Source organism: Mercenaria mercenaria, chromosome 10 (genome assembly GCF_021730395.1).
Source record: "Mercenaria mercenaria strain notata chromosome 10, MADL_Memer_1, whole genome shotgun sequence".
NCBI classification, from domain to species: domain Eukaryota; kingdom Metazoa; phylum Mollusca; class Bivalvia; order Venerida; family Veneridae; genus Mercenaria; species Mercenaria mercenaria.
In genome coordinates this window covers 36,647,306-36,673,782 of record NC_069370.1, presented here as the reverse complement: position 1 = coordinate 36,673,782, position 26,477 = coordinate 36,647,306, and the positions used below count along the sequence as shown (strand labels likewise).

The 26,477-nt window shown below is 37.8% G+C and overlaps 1 protein-coding gene across 3 annotated transcripts in view; it reads right to left on the bottom strand.

The window, feature by feature from the left end:
• Nucleotides 1-10,756: 10,756 nt before the first annotated feature.
• The window catches only part of LOC123559363 (40S ribosomal protein S19), a 37,880-nt gene continuing 22,159 nt past the window's right edge, over nucleotides 10,757-26,477 (bottom strand). For all 3 annotated transcript variants that reach the window (XM_045351089.2, XM_045351090.2, XM_045351091.2), the window contains exons 2-6: nucleotides 20,204-20,271; nucleotides 19,173-19,273; nucleotides 14,152-14,220; nucleotides 13,682-13,796; nucleotides 10,757-10,877 (exon numbers count right to left, since the gene is read on the bottom strand). In XM_045351089.2, the coding sequence (XP_045207024.1) occupies nucleotides 10,799-10,877; nucleotides 13,682-13,796; nucleotides 14,152-14,220; nucleotides 19,173-19,273; nucleotides 20,204-20,271 (432 nt within the window). In that variant the 3' untranslated portion in view covers nucleotides 10,757-10,798. The remainder of the gene's footprint in view (nucleotides 10,878-13,681; nucleotides 13,797-14,151; nucleotides 14,221-19,172; nucleotides 19,274-20,203; nucleotides 20,272-26,477) is intronic.

The window sequence follows — 26,477 nt, the reverse complement described above, 5'->3', positions numbered from 1 at the left end:
GAGAACAGCTTATCCTACAACTGTCAAACTTAATAGCGTGATTGCACACGACAATTGTTTTGGGAATCAAAGGTAAATGTCATAATGATCTCAAAACTAAAAACGGTGTCCGAACAATAATGGAAAACCGCTGGTAAACGCGCCAACTTAATTCCCGCTGGGGTAAAGACCTGTTTTGGGTGGCAACGTAGGTGCTCAGGATTTCGCATTAAAAAAGGTATCAAAATGAGTGTATAGTAAGTTATGTTTGGCCCTTTAGTACCGAGGCATAGTATAAATTTGCTTCTCGAACAAAAGAAAAAAATGCATTGCTGACCGAGTAAAGATAGATCATCTATATGGTAAACACTGGTTTTGTAATAATTTATATATTCGAAGCTCTATACACAAAAAACCCCTAAGGGACATCACGAATACGTTGTAAAAGTCTATGCATGCAACAAACTGGCAGGATTTTTCCATCTTGAACCATCATTATCCAAACTAACTGAGGACAATAATGTTTTAATGATAATCAAAATGTTATACAGTACGAAATCAAACTGTCAAGTTTGTTTATCCTTTTGGGGGGACATGGTTGTGCTATCGATGGGAATGGGGGTGGGGCAACGCTCGATATTTGCCTCTTTACATTAAATGTGTTAAATTAAAACGGGCATATTTAAAAATGAAGGACAACCCTTCCGATTATTTTTTGCCAACTTTCGTAAAAAAACAACATTTCAATTCATAGCGTTTGAATGTCACTGAACTCTTTTAACAGTGAATAGATCTTGAATTAACCCTTCCACAATTTATGAACGTACATCAAGACTTAAAAACTTTGCATTTACATGAATTCCCCTTTTTTGCCAGTCGAAGCCAATATGACTTTTCGTGGATATAACAAGTGATGGTCCTTCAAATTAAAAGCTGGTAATTTTGCAAATATATGAGGTCCGTATTCAGGTGGGTCGAATGCATGGCTTTTGTCGGAGAGCCTCGGTAACGTGTACAATTATTACAAAACAAAACCCACTCTATACCTCGATTCTGTATTATTGAATGCCCCCTAACATCCAAGCCAACCCGGAGTTGGACGCAACCCACTTTTAGCGTTTTCCCGCTGTGGAATTGAATGTTGGCGCGGTTTACGCAGTAATCCATAGACCGATTGGGCCGCATTGACGTTATTTGGGATATCCTGTGTGGGGGTAAAAGTGACAATCAATGTTGGGTTTAAGTAGGTGTCAAAGTATGTGATAAGCGCAAATGATATCGATTGAAAGTAGGGTTTGTCTATTCCATCCAAAAAGAGTGCTTTGCAAGGTAATATAACGATTGGGTTTGGTGCCTTTGCTCAATGTACGACCGAAAGACTTGTCTCTACTCAGTAAGTTTGATCTTAAGCTAGGTAAGGCGAAAATGAGAAAAACAGTTGAACCTGACCTTTAAGGCAAGTATATATCAAATGTTTGGTGAAGCCTTAGTTTTATCTATAAACATAATTCATTACGATCAAAACCGAAGATACGCCAAAAAACTTGACTACTAAGTGACATTCATCTCTTTTATAGTTAGGTTAATGTTTGCATGTAATATTTACTGACTATGGTCATGTATAGTTCTTGTAAAAATTTTCCCTCATTTCATATCAAAGCAAATAGACATGAAAACAAATATGATTAAAAGTATAATAACATATGATTCAGACACAGATAAAAGTATTATGCAAAACGACTGTCTTTTTTTTGGGGGGGGGGAGTGGGGGGGTGTAGTGATGTGTGTGAGTGGGGGGGGGGGGGGGGGGGGGGTGCAACGCTCGACTATTCAGCAACCTTGTCATTAAATGTTAGTTGAATGAAAACAAAAGTTGAAAAAGGGCATACTTTTAAAAAATGTAAAAGAGACTTATGGACCCTGTACCAGAAATTGCTTTGCCGAAAGGGGGCATAATTTTGTAAAAAAAAAAAGCATAATTAATTATTTAGCGTTTGGAACCTGTACACTGCAACTCATTTCATAACAGTGAATAAACGTTTGAAGTTTCAATCCATTCCCACAAGTGTTTACTGTGATACCTGTTTACATTCAAAAACTTAAACAAATCTAGTCATCGACATTGACGCATGGACGAGGGCAATTCTTCCTCTTCTTCTTCCAGTATCGATGTAGGGCCAAATGATTGACATTGTCGCATCGTGGTGACTATATACACAAGTGAGGGAGGGTCCCAAATGCCAAATTAAAAGCAGGATAAAACTGTTAATGGCAAAGTAATATGGCAGCCGCGATCCCGCCCTTGAAGGCTTCCAAGGTGGGTACTGAGACAAGGCTCTGTGGGGGCTGGTTCCGTAGGACAATGGTTGTAGGGAAAAATGACTTCTTCAGTACTGATATCCTGCAGTATGGGGTCCTGTATCTCATTAAGTGACCTCTCGTTGACATTCCCTGTGGTTGAAGCACGAACTCGGTTTGACGATGAGGTTGTGGACAGTCTTGTAGAACATCACTGCTTTAGCTTCTTTCCTTCGCTGCTGGAGACTCACCCAGTCAAGAGTGTTGAGCATAGCGGTGACGGTGCCTTTACGTGAGTAATTCCCAAGAACGAATCTGGCAGCTCTGCATTGCACGCTTCAACTTTGGTGATATTGGCCTGTGTGGGGGGTACCATACAGTGGCAACATATTCAACTTGGGGTCGAAAGAAGGTCTTGTAACAGGCCTCTTTTGTGGACTTGGGACAAGATGAGAGGTTGCGATTGAGGAAGGCTGTGGTGTTATTGGTCTTTTTGTTGATCATGTTGATGTGCGCATTCCAGGATAAAGTGTTGCTTAGAACGGCCCCTAGATATTTTGACTGTTTGGTTTGTTGTAGCTGTTTGCTCGAATAGTCGAGCCGAAATGACCTCTAATCTCTGACCTCTGAAGGTGCCCTTGATCTTAAAGCTAGTGGTAGGGCGACTATTAGGTCATTCAAAAAAGTTGAACCCGGACCCAATTTTTAATAAGGCAAGTTATATATCAAAATGTTTGTAAAGCTCTAAAGTTTACAGGCTGCCGGTATAAATTGGCATAAATGGTGGCGATCTGAGAGATCAAAGACGGCGTCCAAGATGACCGCCAGAAAAGTAATAATGACTACAGTGTTTAAACACACCATCTACATTTTCATATAAATTTTAATTATTTTTCTGTTTAATATTTTACTACGATATGTCAGATATATTTTTTAAACATTATTTTCCCTAAAACTATTTTGCAGATGAAAGGTCAAAAGGTCAAATAATCATAAAACTCAAATATCGGATATATAAAAGTATACATTTAGCATATGATTTCAGGACAATTTTCAGATTTTAAAAGTATTTATGCAAAAACATGTCCTTATATATGTTCATTCTCGGTGAGCAGTACTCATAGTACCGTGAATGCTACTCAGTGAGCAATACTCGAAGTACCGTAAACACTACTCCGTGACCAGTACTCATAGTATGTGAACACTACTCAGTGAGCAATACTCACGATGCCGTGAACATTACTCAGTGATCAGTACTCACGGTGCCGTGAACACTAATCAGTGAGCAGTACTCACGGTGCCCTTAACACTACTCACTGAGCAGTACTCACGGTGCCGTGAACATTACTCTGTGAGCAGTACTCACAATGCCGTGAACACTACTCAGTGAGCAGTACTCAAAGTGCCGTGAACACTACTCACTGAGCAGTACTCACGTTGTCGTGAACACTACTCACTGAGCAGTACTCACGGTGCCGTGAACATTACTCACTGAGCAGTATTCACAATGCCGTGAACACTGTTCAGTGAGCAGTACTCACAGTGCCGTGAACACTACTCAGTGAGCAGTACTAACGGTGTCGTGAACACTACTCACGGTGCCGTGAACACTACTCACTGAGCAGTACTCACAAGGCCGTGAACACTACTCAGTGAGCAGTACTCACGGTGCCGTGAACACTACTCAGTGAGCAGTACTCACGGTGCCGTGAACACTACTCACTGAGCAGTACTCACAATGCCGTGAACACTACTCAGTGAGCAGTACTCACGGTGCCGTGAACACTACTCACTGAGCAGTACTCACGGTTCCGTGAACACTACTCACTGAGCAGTACTCACAGTTCCGTGAACACTACTCAGTGAGCAGTACTCACGGTGCCGTGAACACTGTTCAGAGAGCAGAACTCATAGTACTGTGAACACTACCAAGTAAGTAATACTCACAGTGCCCTGAACACTACTAGATGATCAATGTTCTGTGAAAAGTACTCAGACCTGTGATCACTCATCACTGATCATTAGCAATGATTACTGAGATTTTGTAACCCCAGCACACTTAGAGTCCTTCCCACTGAACATTTCTCACCACACTAAAAAGGGACACCGTTATAAAAATAAAATGTGACCGTGCGACCACATACACGCATCACAGTAAAAATGCCCCTTTCTCTAACGAAAAAGGGGCGACATTTTTGTCAACCTACCATATCCCTTTTTGGGATAGGTTATCAGTCAACTATTAAACAAGGGGTTTGAAAAAATAGTTTATATATGGCATCATTCTTACGTTTAAGCAGGGTAATAGTGTCAATTTATTTTCAGTTTTGGCACTTAAAATCGAATATGATTATATAATTTTTTTGGAAAATATGACGATGATTATTTTTTCAGCTCCTGTAAAACTGATTTATCAGACTTTTAATTATTTCAGTGACATTGTCAAAACGTTTTAAAAACGTTTTATAATGTTCTATAAAGGTGCACATATTTCAAGTTATGCAAAAATATACTCTATTTTTGTATGCAAATCTTTGCTGGAGGCAATATGCGCACAATTAGCATTGAAAACCTGTCTATGGATAATACGACATTATTCGTGTCCATGATAACAAATATAAATACACAATTTAAAACAATTACCGTAAACGAACCAAATATGTAGTATTCTGATGTTCTGGTCTCACAATCTTCCCCTATAAACCTCTGTAACGCCCCCCCCCCCCCCCCCCCCCCCCCCCCCCCTCGATCAAAACAATAAGCTGATCGCTAAAAGTTGAAAAGAACTACTTTAAAGTGATTAGTGTGCTTTGTTGGTGTGTATTTTATATTTTATTGGAAGTTGAACATGGTTTGTTTCTTTATATAATGTGTTAGTCTGATTACAGGTAAAATTATAGCAAAAACTCGATTGATCACTGATTTTGTCCAGAAATTGTACATTGTCGGTGTCATAAGTGCATATTTTCTTGCTTGAAGAATGATCTACATATAAATCCCACTGTTTCGTGGATAAAGAAACAATACTAGCTTGGTAAAATTAAATAAAATAATTGCTAAACCCTCCAATTTGTTTATAACCGTCAATGAAAGAGGATTCGGTGTGATGTCCTGACTGTATGTGTGTATGTTTGCTTGCAGTACTGTACAAACGTTTGCGACTTTCGTAAAAAGGACTGTATGCCTGTTAGCAACTGGCTTATTTATTAAATATCGGGTTTTCCCTTGCTCCTGTAGCATTTTTTTTTCATAACGAAGTTTTAAGGAGGGGGTATATAGGGGTCACCATGCGGTATGTCTTTCCGGACTGTTTGTATGTGTCCTCGTAAATTTGGTCCTGCAATTTCTTGAACACTATTACACCTACCTAACTTCACACACACATAGGCAATATGTTGTTAATGCCCGTCTTCAATGTCACATTTAAGAGGTAAAAAAGGGGTCCATTTTTCGTGTCCGTGCCATAACTTCTACATGCATTAAGGGATTCTGAAATAAATTGGCACAAATGTTCACCATCATGTGACGATGTGTCGCGCACAAGACACTGCTCCCTAGCTCCAAGGTCAAGGTCACATTTAGAGGTAAAATGTTAAAATTAGGGTCGGTTTATTTTTCGTGTCCGGGCCATAACTTATGGACCCGTCTTATCAAATGGAGTACGACTAAAATTAATCGTAGGTCAAAATTGTGATATCTGTTTTCTTGGAATATAGACACATTATACAGAAAACATATGCTACCTGCCCGTAGGCCTACGCATAAAATCTTGAACACATGAAATTAGTAATGTGTTTTGTTACTGGTATCAGCAAGATGTTGGTCTATGTGTGTCTATCTTGGATCCGATCCGAAAAAAAATATATTATACGGGCATTAACTACATATTGCCCTCTATGTGTGTGTGTGTGTGTGTGCGTGTGTGTGCGTGCGTACGTGCGTGTGTATGAGTGTATGAGTGTGTGTGAAGATTCAAAGTAAGTGCAATAGTTTTTAAGAATTCGGAGGAACAATTTTTGGCGGACGGTCAGACAGACACACGGACAGGGGTAAACCTATAGTCACTTCCTGTCTCACCTTATCGACTTTTTGAAGTCGTCAGGAAACATTTCTTAGCGTGACTTCCATAGGGAATCGACAGAAGGTAATTTCTTGCGTGACATACTATAGTACAATGTACTAGGGACCCTGTGTATATTTCGGTTTCTAATTCTGTATTATAGGAGAGTATATGTCTGTAAAACCAACACGGAATACTTGCACGTAAACGATTCTGAAGCATTTCAATTGCATTATATAATAAGGTAGGACCCTCCCCCTTCCTCCCCCCCCCCCCCCCCCCCCCCCCCCCCCACACACAGACCCTTTCAAATGGATTAGTATGAGGAGTTCGAACATTAAATGACATATACATGAATTACTTGGAAATCGGACATTTTACAGTAAAGATATACACCTGACACGATTTTGCGCGCACACACACAAACACGCACAAGCACAGACGCACTCAAAAAACTGCGGTGACACTGTATGCTAACACCATTTTAAGAGGGTGGGGGTATAAAAAATTACTGGATATGGAACACTCTAAACGCATTTAGTGCAGTAATAAATTCTACATTTTTTTCCCGCGTCCAAATTAAAACAAAGACCAACTAATCTTGTAAATCACATATGTCCCTACAGTGGCCTATCTAACTGGGACTGTAATTTTCAGGCTCTCGTATGCTGTAATACTGACCTTCAAAACGTTATGTTTCGACTACTGACCATAGACAATCATGCATTATTGTCATGGGCGTGCGTATTCTGCAGCTAGTGAAAAGAAAGTATGTTTAGTCTCAGTGTGACATTAGCCTTTTATGTACTGGCCCAGCAAAACATTTATAGGCCATGGACAATCATACAATTTGACAGTCATAGGCCGAAGCATTCTCCAGTTACTCCAGAGGTGCAGGTTTCGGTGTCCAGGTTATTGCGACATTGACCTAGTAACCCTCCGAAACAAGAGGTGTCATATACTGACCATAGACAATAATGCTATGAAGTTCGATGATCATAGGCCAAAGCTATTGATCATAAATTATTTTTAATATAACGGCAACAGTGACCTTGATTTATTGAACCTTAACAGGCAATCAATAAGTTTGGCAGAGGTAGGTTTAGCCGTTCCTTGGTAAACAGTTAGAAAAAAACAGAGGTTATTTAACCGACCATAGGCATCATCCACGCCCTAAACATCACATGGACTTTGACCTACTGAACCCAAAGCATTAGCTAGATTATCCACGTAAATCATCCTATGAAGTTCGATTACTGTAACCTGAAGCAGTCTTCTTACGGGTCGGAAACCGTTTCCTGCATCAGTCATTGCGATCGACCTTGACCACCAAAACAATAGGGGTCATCTACTGACCACAGGCAATCATCCTTTGAAGTTCGACTGCTCTAGGCAAGCGTGCTCAAGTTATCGATTGTACATCTGTGTCCACTGGCCGACGGTCCCGCCTACCGACAATACTCGGCCTTTAAATAATGGTGGGGGGATTTACCAAGTAGATGTCTAAACTTTAGAACTCGATTGTCTCACACCAGCTTTGAACATAAACACCATTCAGCAGACAAAATGTTGCCTATGACATACTGATCAGACTTCAGACTGTCCAAGTCGATCATCCACCTGTTTCAAGAGGGGGAACTAGTGATTTATGGCGGTAAGAAATCCTGACTCAATCCTGTCAATAGACCATCAATAACACCATGAAAACGAGTCATTTTTGAAACACATATCCTCCCCTATCCAGACTGGCTTATCCTATGTTCGACTACAGTTGGCCAAAGCATTGAACAGTTATTGTTCAGCAGTTTGTTGTACGTCAATGATCTTGACCTTTCACCGGCAACCTCCTCACCAAAAAAATATGATTGGTCAAATACTGACAACATGCAATCACCCTATGGATTTTGACCACTAAAGACCAGAGCATTGCCCAACTACTGTATGGCAAACGTTTTCAGTATGAAGGTCATTGTGACCTTGGCCTAGAGATCAAACACATGAAGACCTCGCACGGTCACCCCCCACTTTGACCATAATTTCTGCTGTCCATGTTTTTGTAAACAAAGTAGAATATAAACAAGAGTTGACGTAAGACAAATGCCCCCTGACGGAGGCAGATTTGTAATTGTGTATGTTACTACCTTGACCTTTGACCAAAATACAATTGGGGTCAACTGCCGAGTAGTCAACCATCCAATAAAGATGACAGCCAAAGCTTTTATCGAGCGGGAACAATTTTCTTTCTAGCTCACAGTGACCTTGACCTTTTAAACCCGAAATAATTGGGGTCATCTGCAATCATCCGAAGGGCAAAGCATTCTTCAATTACCGAGCGGAAAGTTTTCAGTAAACTCTTCATTAAGACCTTGTTATTTTGATCCCTAAAATAGTATGGGTCATCTACCGGCTACAGGTAATCATCGAAAAAAGTCTGACCAATGGGAGACCAAACTTTAATTATTGATTTGAAACAGGTCTACAGACTACTGGACAAGGAACACAAGATCATGCCCCAGAGTGTATGACCAAGGATGTTTTCAAGGTTTTAGGTTTAATGCCGAAGAACATATGTCATATATATATACGTCAGTCATATTGTAGGTATGAACTAAATTTTGTCATGTATGTGGGCTGTAGGACCAAACATTTATAAATGTTTTAAGGTTGAAGGTTAGGGTCAGTCATTTATATATATATGTCGTTTGTTCGTAGAGCGCGGGTTTGAACTAAATTTGGAAATTTATGTCGGCTATAAGACCAAAAATGTTTATTACGGTTAAAAGTTTAAGGTGAAAGTCGTACGAGGTAATCTATATATAGGTCAGTTTGTAGGTTTTGCAACAAGGATTGTAGAGTGAGAGTATGAACTAAATCGGGTCCTTAATGAGGCTGTAGCCCGCCCGCTTAGCTGAGTAGGTAAGAGCGTTGGTCTACGGATCTCGGGGTCGCGAGTTCGATCCTCGGGCGGGGCGTATGTTCTCCGTGACTATTTGATAAACGACATTGTGTCTGAAATCATTAGTCCTCCACCTCTGATTCATGTGGGGAAGTTGGCAGTTACTTGCGGAGAACAGGTTTGTACTGGTACAGAATCCAGGAATACTGGTTAGGTTAACTGCCCGCCGTTACATGACTGAAATACTGTTGAAAAACGGCGTTAAACCCAAAACAAACAAACAAACAAACAATAATGAGGTTGTAGACAATCTGGTTGTACCGATGGACAAACGGACAGTTCAATCGCTATATGCCTGGGGACATAAAAATACTGGCTTTACAGATCAAGTGTTTTCTATTATCCGACCTAGTGACCAATTTTTTTTACCCTTTCCGGTTTCGCCAAAGAAATAATCAGACTGTTTCATTAAAGGCACTGACCTCCAGATTTTGGCTAAAAATGATCATTCTTTCACATTGAAGTTTGGTCAAATGAACATTAGTATACAAGTTTTTGTTTCTAAACTATTTTTAAAATGCCAAACCAAGAAAAACGAGCTGCGTTGAATAAACGCTTGATGCCCCCGGTGGCATCCTTGTCGGTACAAAGCAACCAAAGTCCAAAATGAAGTCAAGGTCAAACTGAGGTCAGGTGATGTCTGAAGATAAGGAATGGTCACAGGTTACATCTGCATTAGTATCAAGTCATTCTAGGAAGGGGTATTGATGCTAGACGAAACGGTCCCATTTGGTTAACCTTGTACGGGCGGACAACGGACAGGACAATCACTATATGCCTATGCCTCCCGCATCAGTAGATGCCGGGGGCATAAAAAAGACGACTGCCTCGGGAATCGAACCTGGACCGCCACGGCAATAAAGAAGTTTTCCACTGTCGTTACCAATACCACTATGGATGATTTAGTGTTTAATGCGTGTTAAATATAGATATTTATAATCAGTGCAGTTCACCTCGAACTATTTTTCATCCTAAAAACTAATTCTCATTGTTTCCGTAACATATTGTTTCAAAGCATTCTCAAGAAATATAGCATTAAATTCCAGACACCTAAAAAAATGTTGTCAAACTATCTGGAGGCCAGTGCCTACTAAATAAGAAACAGTTAAATAGTTGATGACCGCCTAGAACAGTTATCACAAAAGCTCACCTCGACATTTGACCTACAGACCCCTAAACAACTAATATGGTTTACTTCTGACCAGCACAGGCAATTACCCTATGTAGACTGACAATTGTTTTCTCCAATAATTCATCTGAAACTATCTAGGGTACCAACTGACCGAAGCAGAACAATATACCCTCTTTTCTTAGGAGCATAATTATTGGCCTGAACACTTTTTCATTCCATTTGATAAAATCAAAAAATAGCACATGTATCAACACTGACTTCTTTAACCTAGAAACGTTTGTCACTGCTGTTAAACCTTATATTCTATTTCTAGTTTCTAGAAACAAGAAAATTCTGTTCAATGTTTTTTTCTTTATTTATTTACAGATCACATTTAACTTGATTTCTTAGACTTGATCTGGGCGGCGATTCTGTCAAGGTCACGTCTGCCCTGTGAGGTCAGCCTGCGGCCACTGGAAAATAAAACAGCATTTATTACATGTAACAGTATTCAGGGAATTATTGCATCCTGAGGGCACTCCTCGATATATTTCAATCTTATTCTGAAACAAATACATGTATCCTCAAAGTGTTTTGTTATAAAATTTCCTGTCCCAAGTGTATAAAGCACATGTTACTAGCATACATCCTTTTTGTTCAGCTCTTCTTTGTGCCAAAATTTTACCTGATGACATAAGGTTTATGTATTCAATTTGTTTGATTACTTCACAAGTCAATTTTCATTTTGGAATTTTATACTTCAACAACTGGGCTTTATAACAAAATGTTCAGAAACAGGGCACACTTCCTAGAGACAGAGCTTACTGTGGTTTCAGTTTGAAACTTAACATAAACACTTCCCTCTACCGGTTATCATTAACAGATGGACATTTTCATCCAGATTATAAACATTTTTTCAAGGACAGAATTAACAAGAGCTGTCAGTAAGACGGCCAATACTCGACTATTCGAACTGTTGCCTTTAAATGATAGCTGTATGTACTTGCATGCAAAACTTTAACCATAGTGTGACATTGACACCGACGCCAGGGTGAGTAAGAATAGCTCGGACTATTCTTTGAAAAATCCAGCTAAAAACTATTCCCACTTGACCTTCATTCCAGTCAGACTCATTAAATCAGTTTTTATTCTCACAGATTTCAAGATTTAAGAAGTTCATCATGCTGGAATAATGACTATTTTCTATTTCCAAAACTGTAATATAAATGTGTTTTAGAGATAGTAACATGCATGCTTAAGCTTCAAAGCTATATGCCCTTAAATAATAGCTGTATGTTCCTGCATGCAAAACTTTAACCTGATTTTCTAAGTTCAAAAGGGGGCATAACTTAGCCATAATGCATGTCAGAGTTATAGGACTCAATGTTATCACCTAGTTTCTGACCTTGAAGACACATGTTAAGTTTCAATTCAGTATCTGCATTAGTTTTGGAGATGGAAACATGCATGCAAAACCTTAAATTAGAATTTTCCAAGTCCAAAAGGGGGCATAATTTGGCCAAAATACATGTCACAGTTATGGGACTTGACCCAGCGAGGTTGGTAATTGACCTAGAATAAGAAAAAATAAGTTTCAAAGCTATATGTCTTTAAATAATTGCTGTATTTACTTGCATGCAAAACTTTAATGTGACGCCAAAGCCAACGCCAGGGTGAGTAGAATAGCACAGACTATTCTTTTAATAGTCAAGCTAAAAACTATTCCCACACGACCTTTCTAAAGACCTTCATTCCAGTCAGACTCATTAAATCAGTTTTAACTCTCACAGATTTCAAGATTTAAGAAGTTCATCATGCTGGAATAATGACTATTTTCTATTTCCAAAACTGTAATATAAAATTAATGTGTTCACTGGTAAGAAATAGTTTAAATGAAGATAATCATTATGCTTAAAATATAGGCAGAATTATTACTAGTATTAAATCCAGGGAAACTATAAACATATCAATTTATCTTAAGATATTTCATGATAAAACAAAAACAGGTCTTAACACAAAAGAACTTTTATCTCTTAAAGAATGATCATCATAACTAATTCTGCCAGAAGAAATGACACTACAGTTTTCTCCATGTGAGTAAGGTCAAGCCTGTGACAAATTGACAATATCAACACAGCTAACCTATTAGGTAGTCATCACAGTCTGACATGTGAAAACTTTAGTGTCTAAGATGTTCAACAAAATAGATAGATATTTGAGTTACAGGGCAACCTACATAACATCTAACAATGTCAAGGCAAGGAGGACTAAGTTGGATTCAACAACTGAGTTGCATTTTAGTAATACACAGTTCATGCCATAATGCTAACTTCCAGGTTTAACGAAGAAGACCCCAGGTGCCCCTCGAAGCCTTGGACGTCTCTTGTACTCTTTATCAAGTGACCGTTACCAGGTTAACAATTTCTTACAAATTATGAACATTTTTAAAGCATTATTTACAACCAGTCCCAAAGGATAACTGCTAAAAACGTTTAAATTGTAATTCCAGTCAGACTCATTAAATCAGTTTTTACTCTCACAGATTTCAAGATTTAAGCTAGTTCATCATGCTGGAATAAGAACTTTTTTCTGCTTTTCCAGGTACATAAACTAGAAATTTTACAGGGCATTATATGAATGTTACAGACTGAGTTTAATGAAGATCCATCAAGTGCTTCATAGGAAGTGATTAAACAAATGCATTTATACTTTTAGCTCAAAGGCTCCAGGCACCTCCATTTATTAAACATGGGAGAGGACCTTATAATAATACACACTACTGACCATAGCTGATGAAGACTCATCAAGCAGTTTATGAGAAATCCTTTCAAAGTTTTTCAAAATAAGCTCTAGCAATCCCTATTAAGGATCAGAGTGCCCCCATTTGAACAAGATTGGGAAAGAACCTTATAATCAAGCTACAGACTGAGTCTGATGAAGCTTTTAAGTGGTTCATGTGAAGTTGTTTAAATGTTTTACTACTTTTAGCTCTAGCGGCCCCTAATAAGAGGCCAAGTACCCCCCTTCAAACAATCTTGCGAAGAGACCTTATCTAGATGCTGTAGACCACGTTTGATGTAGATCCATCAAGCAGTTCGCAAGAAAAAGTCATTTAAATGATCGGGTGAGCTCAAATAAAGAATTATGGACACAAAATTCCTTTTAGTTCTGAAGTACATCTGCACAGCACTGATGGACCACATTTAGAGACAATTCTAACTAGCATGCTAGAAAAAGACACAACCAATTTTTCTGCAACAATATCAACCATACTAACCCATTAGGGTCCTTCTCCACAATTTTGAGGTTCTCCAGACTCTGCAGGAGACGTCTCGAGATGGAACCTGTGGCCTTGCAGAAATGACTTGGGGCAGTTCCACGTCTTTGGCGACCTACAAGCATACAATGTTCAACAACTTACAAAATGTCATTAATTTTCTTCCTTTTTTACTGCATATATGCAATACTCAATGTATTTTATCAGCCTTGCTCTCTTGGAAGTACCTATCTTTTTAAAAAATAATCATAAATGATATTCATAATAGTATTGTAAGCTCCTGTTTAATGTCATTTTATGCTACAATAAAATCTTGACTGAACTTGGATACAACATACTTAACTTTCAAACAATATAAGATTCTGAAGCTTTCAAGGAACACAAATTGATGACTCGGTGCAAAAAGTGCGTAACAAGATTGACAAAGAATTTTGTTGTGACAAAATGCGAGTTTACTGTGAAATGCCTACCTCCGTAGATGGTCTCAAAAGCACCAACTCCAGCAGGTGATCTGATGTACAAGTGTCTGCAGATAGATGCTGTAATTGAAAATAAAGGCGGTTACTTCTATCAACAAAACATGAATATGTCTTGCACTTGGATAGGGGACTTTTCAAGTTACACTTATTCAATATTATTTTTTGTTTATATTAACTCGCGAACCAAAACCTTATGAGGGATCAGTTTCACTTTTTTCAATGGCATAAATTTAAAACACTCATTACCAAGCTGTCAAGTGTGTAAGTTTTGGATTCAGAGTCGCCTTTGACCAGTTTTACAGTCATATAAACAGCGCTGTCAACTTGTTGCAGCGAGAGCAATGCCCGACTTTATACTGCGGTTCAACTGTAATATCATGTCGTAGACATGTGACATGATACCCCATCCAGTCACATTACAAGGACACCAGGCTGATCAGTCCTAGTACTATCCTGAGTGCCAAGCAAGGAAGCTAAAAGTGCAATTTTTTGCGTCTCTGATACGACAAGGCCAGGGAGCAAACCCACCAAACTATCAAAGCCAATCTGTAACCTACATACTGAGTTATAGGTTTGCAAAGTAGAACAGCACAAAAACCATTTACTGTAAATTACGTAATTACCAAGTTATCTGTTGAAATCTTGTACATGTCCACTTGACAAAACAAAGAGAGAGAAAAACATCTATGCAACTAAGTTGTACACTACTCTGGTTAAGGCTCATCCTAAGTCACAGTAAGTGTGGTGTTCCAAACTCAGAATTAAATCAGTTAAATTTCCTCTCATGGTAAATTCAAGCACATTTATTCATCACTGGAACACCCCTCAATTTTTCATTTCTTTTATCAAATTTTTATCAAGCACACATGGCAAAAGTTATGTGGTGCCAAACAGGACAAAAAATTCTAGCTGCTTCTTACCTTTCTTACATTGAAATAAAACTGATGCATGGAATAAAAACTGTAACATAGGGATACAACATAAAGTGTTAGACCCTATAAGTCGCCTCTTGCTATCATGCATGGGTAAGATACTAGTAGTTCCTATTATTTTCATACATGCTGTCCCAGAAGCACATGGAACTTGAAAAATAAGTTTGTTTGCAGTTTAAATTCTACATCTGCAGTTAAATATCTAGTTTTAACGATAAAGAATGTACAGACAGTTTTTCATTTTTTTTCCCTAGAATAGCAAAGATACGGGAGTTGGACAACCAAATCAGAGGCAGTTACATTTATAACAGCAGCAGATGCAAAATTATGGTTTGCAAAAAATCAGAGCAAGTGGCGTCTCTCAAATTTTTATTCTGACAAAAGTCACATGAACCAAAATACCATTTACACTCCAATCTGGAGAATAAATTGAAGTTTGGAACTAAAGTCTGGAGAAACACAACATATGTAGAGAGAAACAAATACAGATACTGTGGGACTAAGTTCTGCACATGTTCTAAACTCAGAATTAAATCAGTTAAATATCCTCTCATGGAATATTCAAGTATATTTATTCATCACTAGAACATTGCAGATTACTGGTATGTGACAAGTCTTTAACTACTTCAATGGCCTTTCACCTTAAGACCTTGAGTTTGTTACTGTAACAGCAAGTAACAAGAGCTGTCTCCATAGGATGACACATGCCCCCGACGGCACTTTGAATGAATACTTATGGCCGATGTTAGAGTTTAGGACCTTTGTCCTACGGAGCTGGGTCTTGCGCGCCACACGTCGTCTTACTGTGTCACACATTCATGCGTAGTTATTTTAAAATCCACGCATGAATGACAATGATATGGACCGAACACGCCCATCAATGCACTATCATGAAAAATGACCTTTAATGTGTGACCTTGACCTTTGAGCTACGGACCTGGGTCTTGCGTGCGACAGATCGTCTTACTGTGATACACATTCATGCCATGTTATTTGAAAATCCATCCATCGATGACAAAGATATGGACCGGACACGCCCATCAATGCACTATCCTTTAACGTCTAAGTGTGACCTTGACCTTTGAGCTATGGACCTGGGTCTTGCGCGCGACACGTCGTCTTACTGTGGTACACATTCATGCCAAGTTATTTGAAAATCCATCCATCGATGACAAAGATATGGACCGGACACGCCCATCAATGCACTATCCTTTGACGTCTAAGTGTGACCTTGACCTTTGAGCTACGGACCTGGGTCTTGCGCGCGACACGTCGTCTTACTGTGGTACACATTCATGCCAAGTTATTTGAAAATCCATCCATCGATGACAAAGATATGGACCGGACACGCCCATCAATGCACTATCCTTTGACGTCTAAGTGTGACCTTGACCTTTGAGCTACGGGCCTGAGTCTTGCGCGCGACACGTCGTCTTACTGTGGTACACATTCATGCCAAGTTATTTGAAAATCCATCCATCGATGACAAAGATATGGACCGGACACGAAAATTGCGGAGAGACCGACAGACGGTTCAAAAACTATATGCCTCCCTTTGGGGGCATAAAAACTAGCCAACTTTTTAACCTCTGAGGAGGTTCAGTAATATTTAAGTGTAACGTTAAGTGTCAAAGCTCACTAGACAACAAAATATTTAGCTTGTTATGTACAGCTATGCAACCTATACTTTATCAAGGGACTAAAGAAAACGCATAAAGTAACAGGCCTAACATATGTTTCATTTAATGAATCGGTACTAAACAAGTTGAACTTCAACACCATCGCAATTTGCAGACAAGTTTTTCCCTTTCGAAGAAAAAACAAGAGTTACAGAGTGGACACGAAACAAACTCATATGACCTTTGACCCCTGTGACCTTGACCTTGAAGTGAGCCATCCAGTACATGCGCTCTGCACGTCCTCCCGATGTGGTGAACAGTTTTGTATGGTTTCTTTGAAATCCTTGAAGGGGTTCAAGAGTTACAGAGCAGACACGAAATTGCTAACGGACGGACAGATGGACACCGGGGGTATAACAAAACATGTCCCTTTGGGCGTATTAAAACAGACATCTGTCTCAAGTTTTGAAATGTAAGTTATGGTGAATTTCCCATCAGGCTCATTAAATCAGTTTTAACTCTCACTGATTGTCAAGAGATAAGAGGTTCATCATCAGAAATTCACATGTCACTGTCAACAAAAAGTCTTGATCTTACCTATAGAATGTATACAGTGGGGTCTGGGGTTCCTCTCATTTAGAACTACTTGCTCGAGGAAAGAAGCTGGGGCTTCAGACAACTATAGTAGGTGGAAATTCACGCCCCCTAATGAAACCCCAGATCATACTTTTTAATTCATAGTTACGGTTTTAAAACCGTATAGATTATATATCTTCATGAAGACCACAATAATTATGTTGAAATATACGATGAAATCACTAGTATTCATCTGCAATTAATTTTCATAGATTTCATGGTTGAGATAATGAACAAAATTAGATCCCAACAAACCAGTAAAATTCCTATCCACCTTGTCTTCAAAATTTCATAACCCAACAAAACAATCATTTTGATCAAAAGCACAAAATCTAAAGATTTCACAGCACCATGTAACATTACTTTTGGTACACCTGTTAACAGGGCTCCGGAAATTTTGATAACTCAATCGGTCCGAAACGAAAATCCTGACATCGGCACTATCCCACCCACCACATTCCCAATATTACATATTTTGTAAAACGTGATAGGGTAAAGAAATAAGCATGTCAAGCATTAAAACTGAGTTACCAGTCATCGCGCGTTACCATACAATGAAGACAGTTATTCAGTGTTATGTGTGATCGTTACTTTGTTTAAATTTCGATGTTTTTCCGAGATAATACGAGGCATTGACACCGTGTGCGTAACTAGTCTAAAAGCCAACGCACGTGACTTCGATACCGTATACACGGCAGATACTTTGTGATGTTTCCTCATTCTTTGACAGAATTCTATAAAATACAATGCGTCAAAGTGAGTTACACGACACATATTCTCTGCTAAACAGCCTCAGTATTTAAAGAATACTCTGCCGCGGACCGAATGTGTACCTTATTTGAACGCTGAGATCGAATTTCCCGCATGTATAGTACCAAAACGTCACGCGGGTTGGCCACGGATATTTCATTTCACTTACGTTGTACTTCAATAAGCAACTACATTTTATAAAGTTATATGTTCTCTTCTGATGTAAACAAAATTTCATTTTGAAACGTTTTTTAAAAGACCGATTTGATAAACAGTGCCACTCCGGTTTTCTTTATCATTCGTGGTTTTTCTTTTTTTGTACAGTCGGGTTGCAAAGACGATTTTCTGTATTTGTTTCAACTGGAGCCCCAACAAATGAATCATGTAATTTTTTCAAATCAAGTAATTATAAATATTATTTTTATCGGTTTTCCGTGTGATGTCTCATTAAATCAAAGACCTATAATGTACAATTATAGCTCTTTGATTAAATGCAGCGACCATTTGTTTGTTATCGTGATCAAACATAGCCTTTTGAAATAAACCATCTGTCGGATTCTAAATAAAAGAAGTGGATCCCCGTCGAAATGATTTGGATCCAGTCAGAAACGTTAGGAAACCAGTCAAAAATGTTTAATACACCGCAGTCGGCTGTCTGCAAACATTAAAGGATGTGCCGCGCGAGCACTGATTGTGTCACGCGCTAATTACGGACCGATTATCAAAGTGACAATCAGACCGATTGACACGTTTATTGATATCTGAAGGTGTGACCAACAATTTCCTATTTGGCAGGTGATCGTGTATTGAGATATCAGACCGAAATTTCTACTTTTCTCCATTTTTACGGGATCAATTTTTTTCGTTTTTTCACTTCACGAATCGGTCTGAAAAGTCAAAAATCAGTCCAAAACCGACAAACCGGCAAATTTCCGAAGCCCTGCCTGTTAATCCTTTTTAAGTCTCAACTCAGAATTAAATCAGCTAAAAATACTCTCATTATGGTACTCAAGCCAGATATAATCATCACTGAGACATGAAAATATAATTTAGTCTAGGAAAGAAATTTATTTACCAGCTCTGATGAAATACCAGTCAACATCATAAGGTGACAGTTCCTTGAATGTACCAGTCTTGATAAAGTCAGTCCATTCTGGTACCTTCATTTTACCAGACCTGAAAAACAAATTCTGATATAGAACCTAGTCAATGCCACAGCTTTATTGTTGCTAAAAATAAGGTTCCTCTTTTGACCAAAGTATACTTCCAATATAAATGGAGTCTCTTTTGTTGCACAATTTTTGACAGACATCAATTTTTATTTGCTGGGCTTTCCTACCTTATATAACATCTAGGCCCATAACGAAATGAAAAGTGACATCTATCACCTCCTCCTCTGACTGGGGCCTTGGTTCTGAACATCTGACATATTGTCAGAGGTTCCATCTGACCAAGGAGATTTTCAAAGGACCCTTCAAAATTTGGACCCAAGGGCCCTGGGACTCTTGGGTTTTCAGGTCTAGTGGAACCCCTGATATTGTCAAGGTGCAAAGCACTTGAAAATCCATCCATAAATGCTGGTCATTACCAAGTAAACTGATCACAAAACTGGTAGTACAGAAAACTCCACAGTTCTAAAACCTAGTTTTCACCCAGCAAGGGACTAGTGTGAACAAATGAAAAGCACGTGTTTTTTTTTGTTCTAAATACTTATCCTACCAAAATGTAATACAACAGTAGTCTCAAGCTGCAAAGAATAAAAACTGTCACTTACTCACACTTTATTTCAAATGAGATACTCTCTAACATTTTTATTTTGTTTCATTTGTTCATGTTGGATTTAACATTACACTGAAAATTACAGGTCATATAGCACCTTTCTAGGTTTTGATGGTGGAAGCGAACATTTTTTCATCAGGGCAGGTGGCTGGGTAGAATCACCGAATTTCATAAAACCGGCTGGATGGCCTCTACACATGAAAAAATTCTATACCTCAAGTGGGGTGTGAGCACTGAAGGGCAAGTATTTTAAGCCAGTAACCTTAACAACTTTAGAAGCCAAAGAGCCCCATGATAAAATTTACTTAATTTATTAAGTTTACTTACTTCTTTAAAAAGGCAGCAAAGGCCCTTGTAAAATCATGCGCATTGACATCCTTCACTGAGATCCCCATCTAGAAGACAAGAAACCAAAACAGATTAGGCAAAATAGCTCTCCAATAAGAAGTCATGATAAGCCATGGTGTGTGTATAAGCACTCATAAATCACAGTGCTCAACCTTTCTTATTTCAGGTGGCACATTTTTCTGTGTTCCAACAGATGGTGTTCACTGCAAAATGTGTTCAATTTTTAAGAAAAATCTGAAAACTGGCCGAAAGATTGTCCCCCTACATTTTTCTGGTGTTAAATGTCATCCCGACACTTCTGTAGGTCATATGAAACTTTCCAGGAAGACCCCAGGAGCCTCTCAGGGCATTCTTTCAGGTCTCTGGGTAAATCCAACAACCTTACACACATGATCTGCTGGACAGCTTCCTCACAAGCGGGCCATGATAGTCCAATATCCTCACCCAAGATTCACAGCTTTAACAGTGTTGGTAGAGGCAGATTATCAAGAAATTGTAAAAAATACTGTTTTGAGGGGCAGACAGTAATGTAGGCATGGAGGTAATATTGAGAGTGGAGATATGACGATGTGATACCACAGGCACTGGTCTAGTATAAACTTTTTTCAAGAATCCCTTTTATCATACAAATGTATCAACTATATATCAGACTTGACCATCACTGGCAGGGAGACATGCTGTAGCAGTTTTGAGACCAGAATTGATGTTGTCATGGGACAACTGTTTGTAATTAAGTTCTCTTTATCTGTTACCAACACAACTACCAAATTTTGTTTCGAGAACTTGCAGTAATAACGTCAAAAATAAAGTCTGCAAGAGGAGCTTAAAAAGGATCTAGTCTTTACTACAGAGCCCAAAATCATCCTACAGGTACAGGTATCCTACAGGTATACGTTAGTCTAAAGAAAAAAACTGACAACCAAAAATGCGGACATAGTATCAAATACATTGACAAGGTGAACTACGAGAGCTTAATGCTACAGGAAGTTACTCAGCATACTTGTTAGGGGTGTCACGATACGCCTGAAGTGTACCACGATATATTGCAATACATTATTGTCGTATCGCAATATGTACCACAATATATTGCTTCTTGAACTAAAGCTATGACCTGAGATTCTTTTACTACAGTAAAACCTTTATACACGTCCATACTCTTAAAATAAGTTGTAGAAAGTAAACATAAGCTAAAACAAGTATCACTCTCAAGGTTTTGAATAGAATATAACTTATAAGGGCTTCAGGACCTAGAAATTAGAAAATAATTAACATAAGGAATGTATATGTGTACAAGTCAATTACATTCTGAATGTTATTGTATGTACTATACTGCACTCTTTCAACATGTTTAGTTCATGATTGTTTACAACAACTTATTTTTAGAGTATGGACATGTGTCCAACTTTCGGTTTCACTCTCAGGTGCTGCCGGTTGATATGTTCAGCCGCTGTATTTTACGGTACCACTGCATAACCGACAGATTACAATACCATCGACTATTTTCTTTGTCTGCAGGTCGAATTTCAACCCGAAATGAGACCTAAGATTTCTCTCTTTGCCTTTTAGCTCGCGACAATTCTAAGGCCGGCACCTCTGTCTGCCATATTGTTTATATACAGTCATTGTCATAGAAAGATTGGATTCATGCGTTAATCAACTGCTGTAAGCACCTGCATGACCTGGAACGCTTATCTATTCGATTAAAGTTTTGGAACTAATATTTCAATCGAGAAGACCATGAAAAAATGGCAATTCGCGAAACACATTTGACAAAGAAAAAATGCAAGGAAATACCCTAGAAAACTGGTACGTTGGGTGCATATCGCGGTGCAATACAGTTTTGGCAACATGAAGTCAAATGAAAAAAAATCGATGACCAAAAATCCGGTCACAGTATCATATACATTGAAAACCATCGAAACATTTAAAGCCTTCCATTAATACTAAACTGACCCCATAAATTGCTTTGAAATACACAGTACAAGTCTCTACGAGCGAAATATTTCAGATATCCTCGGCGATTTCATTCCGGATAGCGGACGTGTTCCTGGTTTTTATCACTTCATTTGGCAGCTGAAATCGCCGGGGATAACTGAAATATTTCGCTCGTAGAGACTTGTACTGTGTTTTTCAAAGCATTTTAAGGGGTCAGTTTAGTATTTATGGAAGGCTTTAAATGTTTCGAAGGTGCGATTATGCAGGTAGTGGCTGCAAGTGTATAAACTCTGATTCTGAAATGTCCACAAGTTTGCAGAGTAGCTTCCCATAGCGTTACGCTCACATAGTTCACCTTTTCAATGTATACGATACTGTGACCGGATTTTTTATCATCAATTTTTTTTTTTCATTTGACAAACATATAGAAAGTATATTTGTGTGAAAAAGGGATTTTTTATATTAAACAAAAAATCACTGGACCCATGCCCGTGGCTGATGCTGGACATTTTGGAAGCATGATAGCGTAACAGAATTTGTCATGGAATCTTAGATCATACACCACCACTACTATTTGGATTCTCATTTTTTTACCTGATTTTGCAGTTTGTGTTTGAATAGAAATATTTTTCTTGCATCAAACATGACCCCCACTTTTCTTTTGATAATTTTTATTGAATCTTGGACGTTTCGACCCCAAGACATTTCGACCACAAGACATTTCAACCCCAAAATTTAATTTTCTTGGACAATTCGACCCCAAAGACATTTCGACCCCTCAAAAATAGTTGTATGTTTTCATTTTATATTTCTTCCATGTTGCATATTTTAGAAAATATTAATATATACAGTGAAACACCGCTCGCTCGAAGTCGCAAGGGGATGAGCAAAATGCTCGAGTTATCCATGGTTTCGAGCGACCCAAACATTGACCAAAATACGAAGAAAATTGAAGTTTGTTTTACCAACTGTCATCGAGACCATTTGCAGAGGAAACGATGATGCGTTATAATAACACACTCGTGACATTTTCAAAAAAAAAAACGTATTACAAACGTTATTTATGAGAGATCGTAAATGGCACATGTGAAGAAACAGCTAAGACATTTTTTTATTTGAAATACTGTAATCGAATTCGCAATTTTCTTTTCCAAAATAAGATCTCATAATTATCGTCTCAATTTTATGAAAATGCTATCTTATTTCCTTTATTTGCATGCAAACAACTGCTGATTAAAATATTAAGATCTCATAATTATCTCCTCGATCCCGCAAAAAAAGTAATAATTAATAACAATTTTGATCAATAAAATTATTCTTCCACCTTTCATCAATAATTAATCTCATTATCAGATCAAATATACCGACAAACAAACATTTAAGATAGTCGGGGAATAGACCATGCAATTTTTACGATGTGAGAAAATTTTAAATTAACCGATACATTCTGACCGCCGATGGTGTGAAAAATTTTGACACCTCTGCTCGAGTTTGCCATAAGCAACAAAGAGTAAGTTAATACACAGGGACCAGGTGTCATACTCGAGCGATCGAGCTATCGATGCTCGACCCAGCCATGGTAATTTCACATAGAAAATAGAAGGAAATCGGCCGGGACCACATGAATTGCTCGAGCGAGCCCGGGTGCTCGAGTCATCGATGCTCGAGCGAGCGGTGTTTCACTGTAGATGTATATAAACATGCTATTTTTAAATGAATCATACACAAAATACATGTTAGTGAATAAACTGCGCTGACCGGAAAGTTTATTATTGGAACTAATTGAATTATTTCTTCATGTTTAATTTGATAATTTAAGAAGAAAAATTATTATGAAAAATCAGTTTTTAAAAGAACTATATCATGTTTATATATGAATATAAAAACGTTTACTGTATTTATTGCCAAAGCACAATTAATGTCCTTTGAATATATGCGGCGTAACAAACACGTGCCTCTGATTAGTTCTGATAGAGTTTGATTGGATTATCACACCTATTGATTATATCAATTAATCAGTATATTTGTAAGCACACACATGTGACATGTGACAAATAATGTTTTACAAGCTTAAGTTAAGTGCTGTTAAATATGATAAGCTTTTATTTAATTTAAAAGTTAACAAAATTACGGCGATTGTTGTTCATCCACGAGTGCGCAAATTTCCCATGCGCTCAACAAATTTTCAACTTCGTGTAAAAACGTTTTGTGCATTTTATTTTCCTTTTGTAAATTAATTATTTATTTGAGATATGATTGAATTCTATCATAAACCCTAAATACACGATTTATTAAAGAAATACCTGTGTACATTAGAGAATCTAGGACATGGAAATTCCGAATTCACAAATTTCCAGTGCGCACGCCGCTTTTCAATCATGTACAAGACGTAACGCGCAAAAGTATTTTAATTTCCTTTTGAAAAATAATATTTTATGATATATATGTTTGAATTCAGTCATAAATCACTTCAAAAATACCATTTGTTAAAGAAATACGGGTGTATTTCGGTTATGGTAATTTCCCGCGTGGTCGCCGAATTTCAATCTCTTATAAAATCGTTTTGCGTTAAAGAATTTAACTTATCCTTCGGAAACTTACTGCCAGTATTATTTACAGGGTTTTCCCGGACGCAGGTTTTCTGCGTCTCTGACGCGCTTTTACTGCTTTGAACTCGCATTTTTTAGTGCCTCTGCGTCCACTGGACCCGCAAAATCAGTCACGAAACTCCTTTGCACTGAAGCCTCCTTTGCGCAGATACCCATGTAAAATGCGCAGTTTTTTACCACCGGGACCATCCCCGAATCGTGGGTGCTCATTATACACAGGTATAGACGATTTTCCAACTTCAAAACAAGTTTTGTTATCGATGTTTGCCATTTTGGTAAAGGGAAACTACTCTCCGCGCTAACTGTCATCGCTAAAATCTAAAAGTGCCGTAAAAGATCGAATGGTTTACTTTTTTATTAAACAAAATTAATTTCATATAAATTTGAAGTATTTTGATGAAAAATATTAATAAATCACAAAAAAGTATGATACTAATTAAGGATCGAGTATTATCTTTAACCGAGATAAAACTGTGAACAACATAATTGACACGAGGTGACACCTTAATTGCCGGTAATTACCCCAAAATCCCCTTGATCAAAATCCCCTCCACTGAAAATTGACTGGGTGTTACAAAATCCCCTTTGCACATTTGCAAGGGGTATCATAATCCCCTCTGTGATTAACATTATAGATATATAGCGGTATGACTGAATAGCGAAATCTAGTAGATTTCGCGAAATCTAATCAAATTAGCGAAATCTAGACATAAAATGTAAACTAATGAATATTTTTAAAAATCCTTTAAAGCTTTTATTAAAAGTATAAATCTACGTGTGCATGTCAATTTTCAAGAAAAAATATTTATATTTAGGGTGGTTTTGAAGCGAAAAACTTATACGGGTCTAGATTTCGCCCGATTCTGCATGCGTGGAAATCTCAAGTGACAGGTAAAATCAAGACATAAAATTTAAAGTGATGAGTACTTTTTAAAATCCTTTTAAGCTTTCATTAAGAATATATTTTTACGTGTGCATGTCAATTTTCAAGAAAAAATATTTATACTTAGTAAAATTTTTAAACTTTAAATTTTATGTCTTGATTTTACCTGTCATTTATTATTTCCGCGCATGTAGAATCGGGCGAAATCAAGACCCGTATACGTTTTTCGCTTCAAAACCACCCTAAATATAAATATTTTTTCTTGAAAATTGAAATGCAAACGTATATTTATATTTCCGATAAAAGTTTCAAAGGATTTTAAAAATTATTCATCACTTTAAATTTTATGACTTGATTTTGCATGTCACTGACCATCTGGCAAAATCAACACCCGTATATATTTTTCGTTTCTAATTAATACTTAGTATAAATATTTTTTCCTGAAAATTGACATGCACACGTAGAAATATATTCTTAATGAAAGCTTAAAAGAATTTTAAAAAGTAATCATCACTTTAGATTTTATGTCTTGATTCTGCCTGTCACTTGAGATTTCTGCGCATATAAAATCTGGCGAAATCAACACACGTATGCGTTTTTCGTTTCAAAACCTCCTTATATATAAATATTTTTTCTTGAAAATTGACATGCAAACTAAGAAATATATTCTTAATAAATGCCTAAAAAGATTTAAAAAGAAACTTCATCACTTTAAATTTTATGTCTTGATTTTACCTGTCACTTGAGATTTTCGCGCATGTAGAATCGGGCGAAATCAAGACCCGTATAAGTTTTTCGTTTCAAAACCACCCTAAATATAAGTATA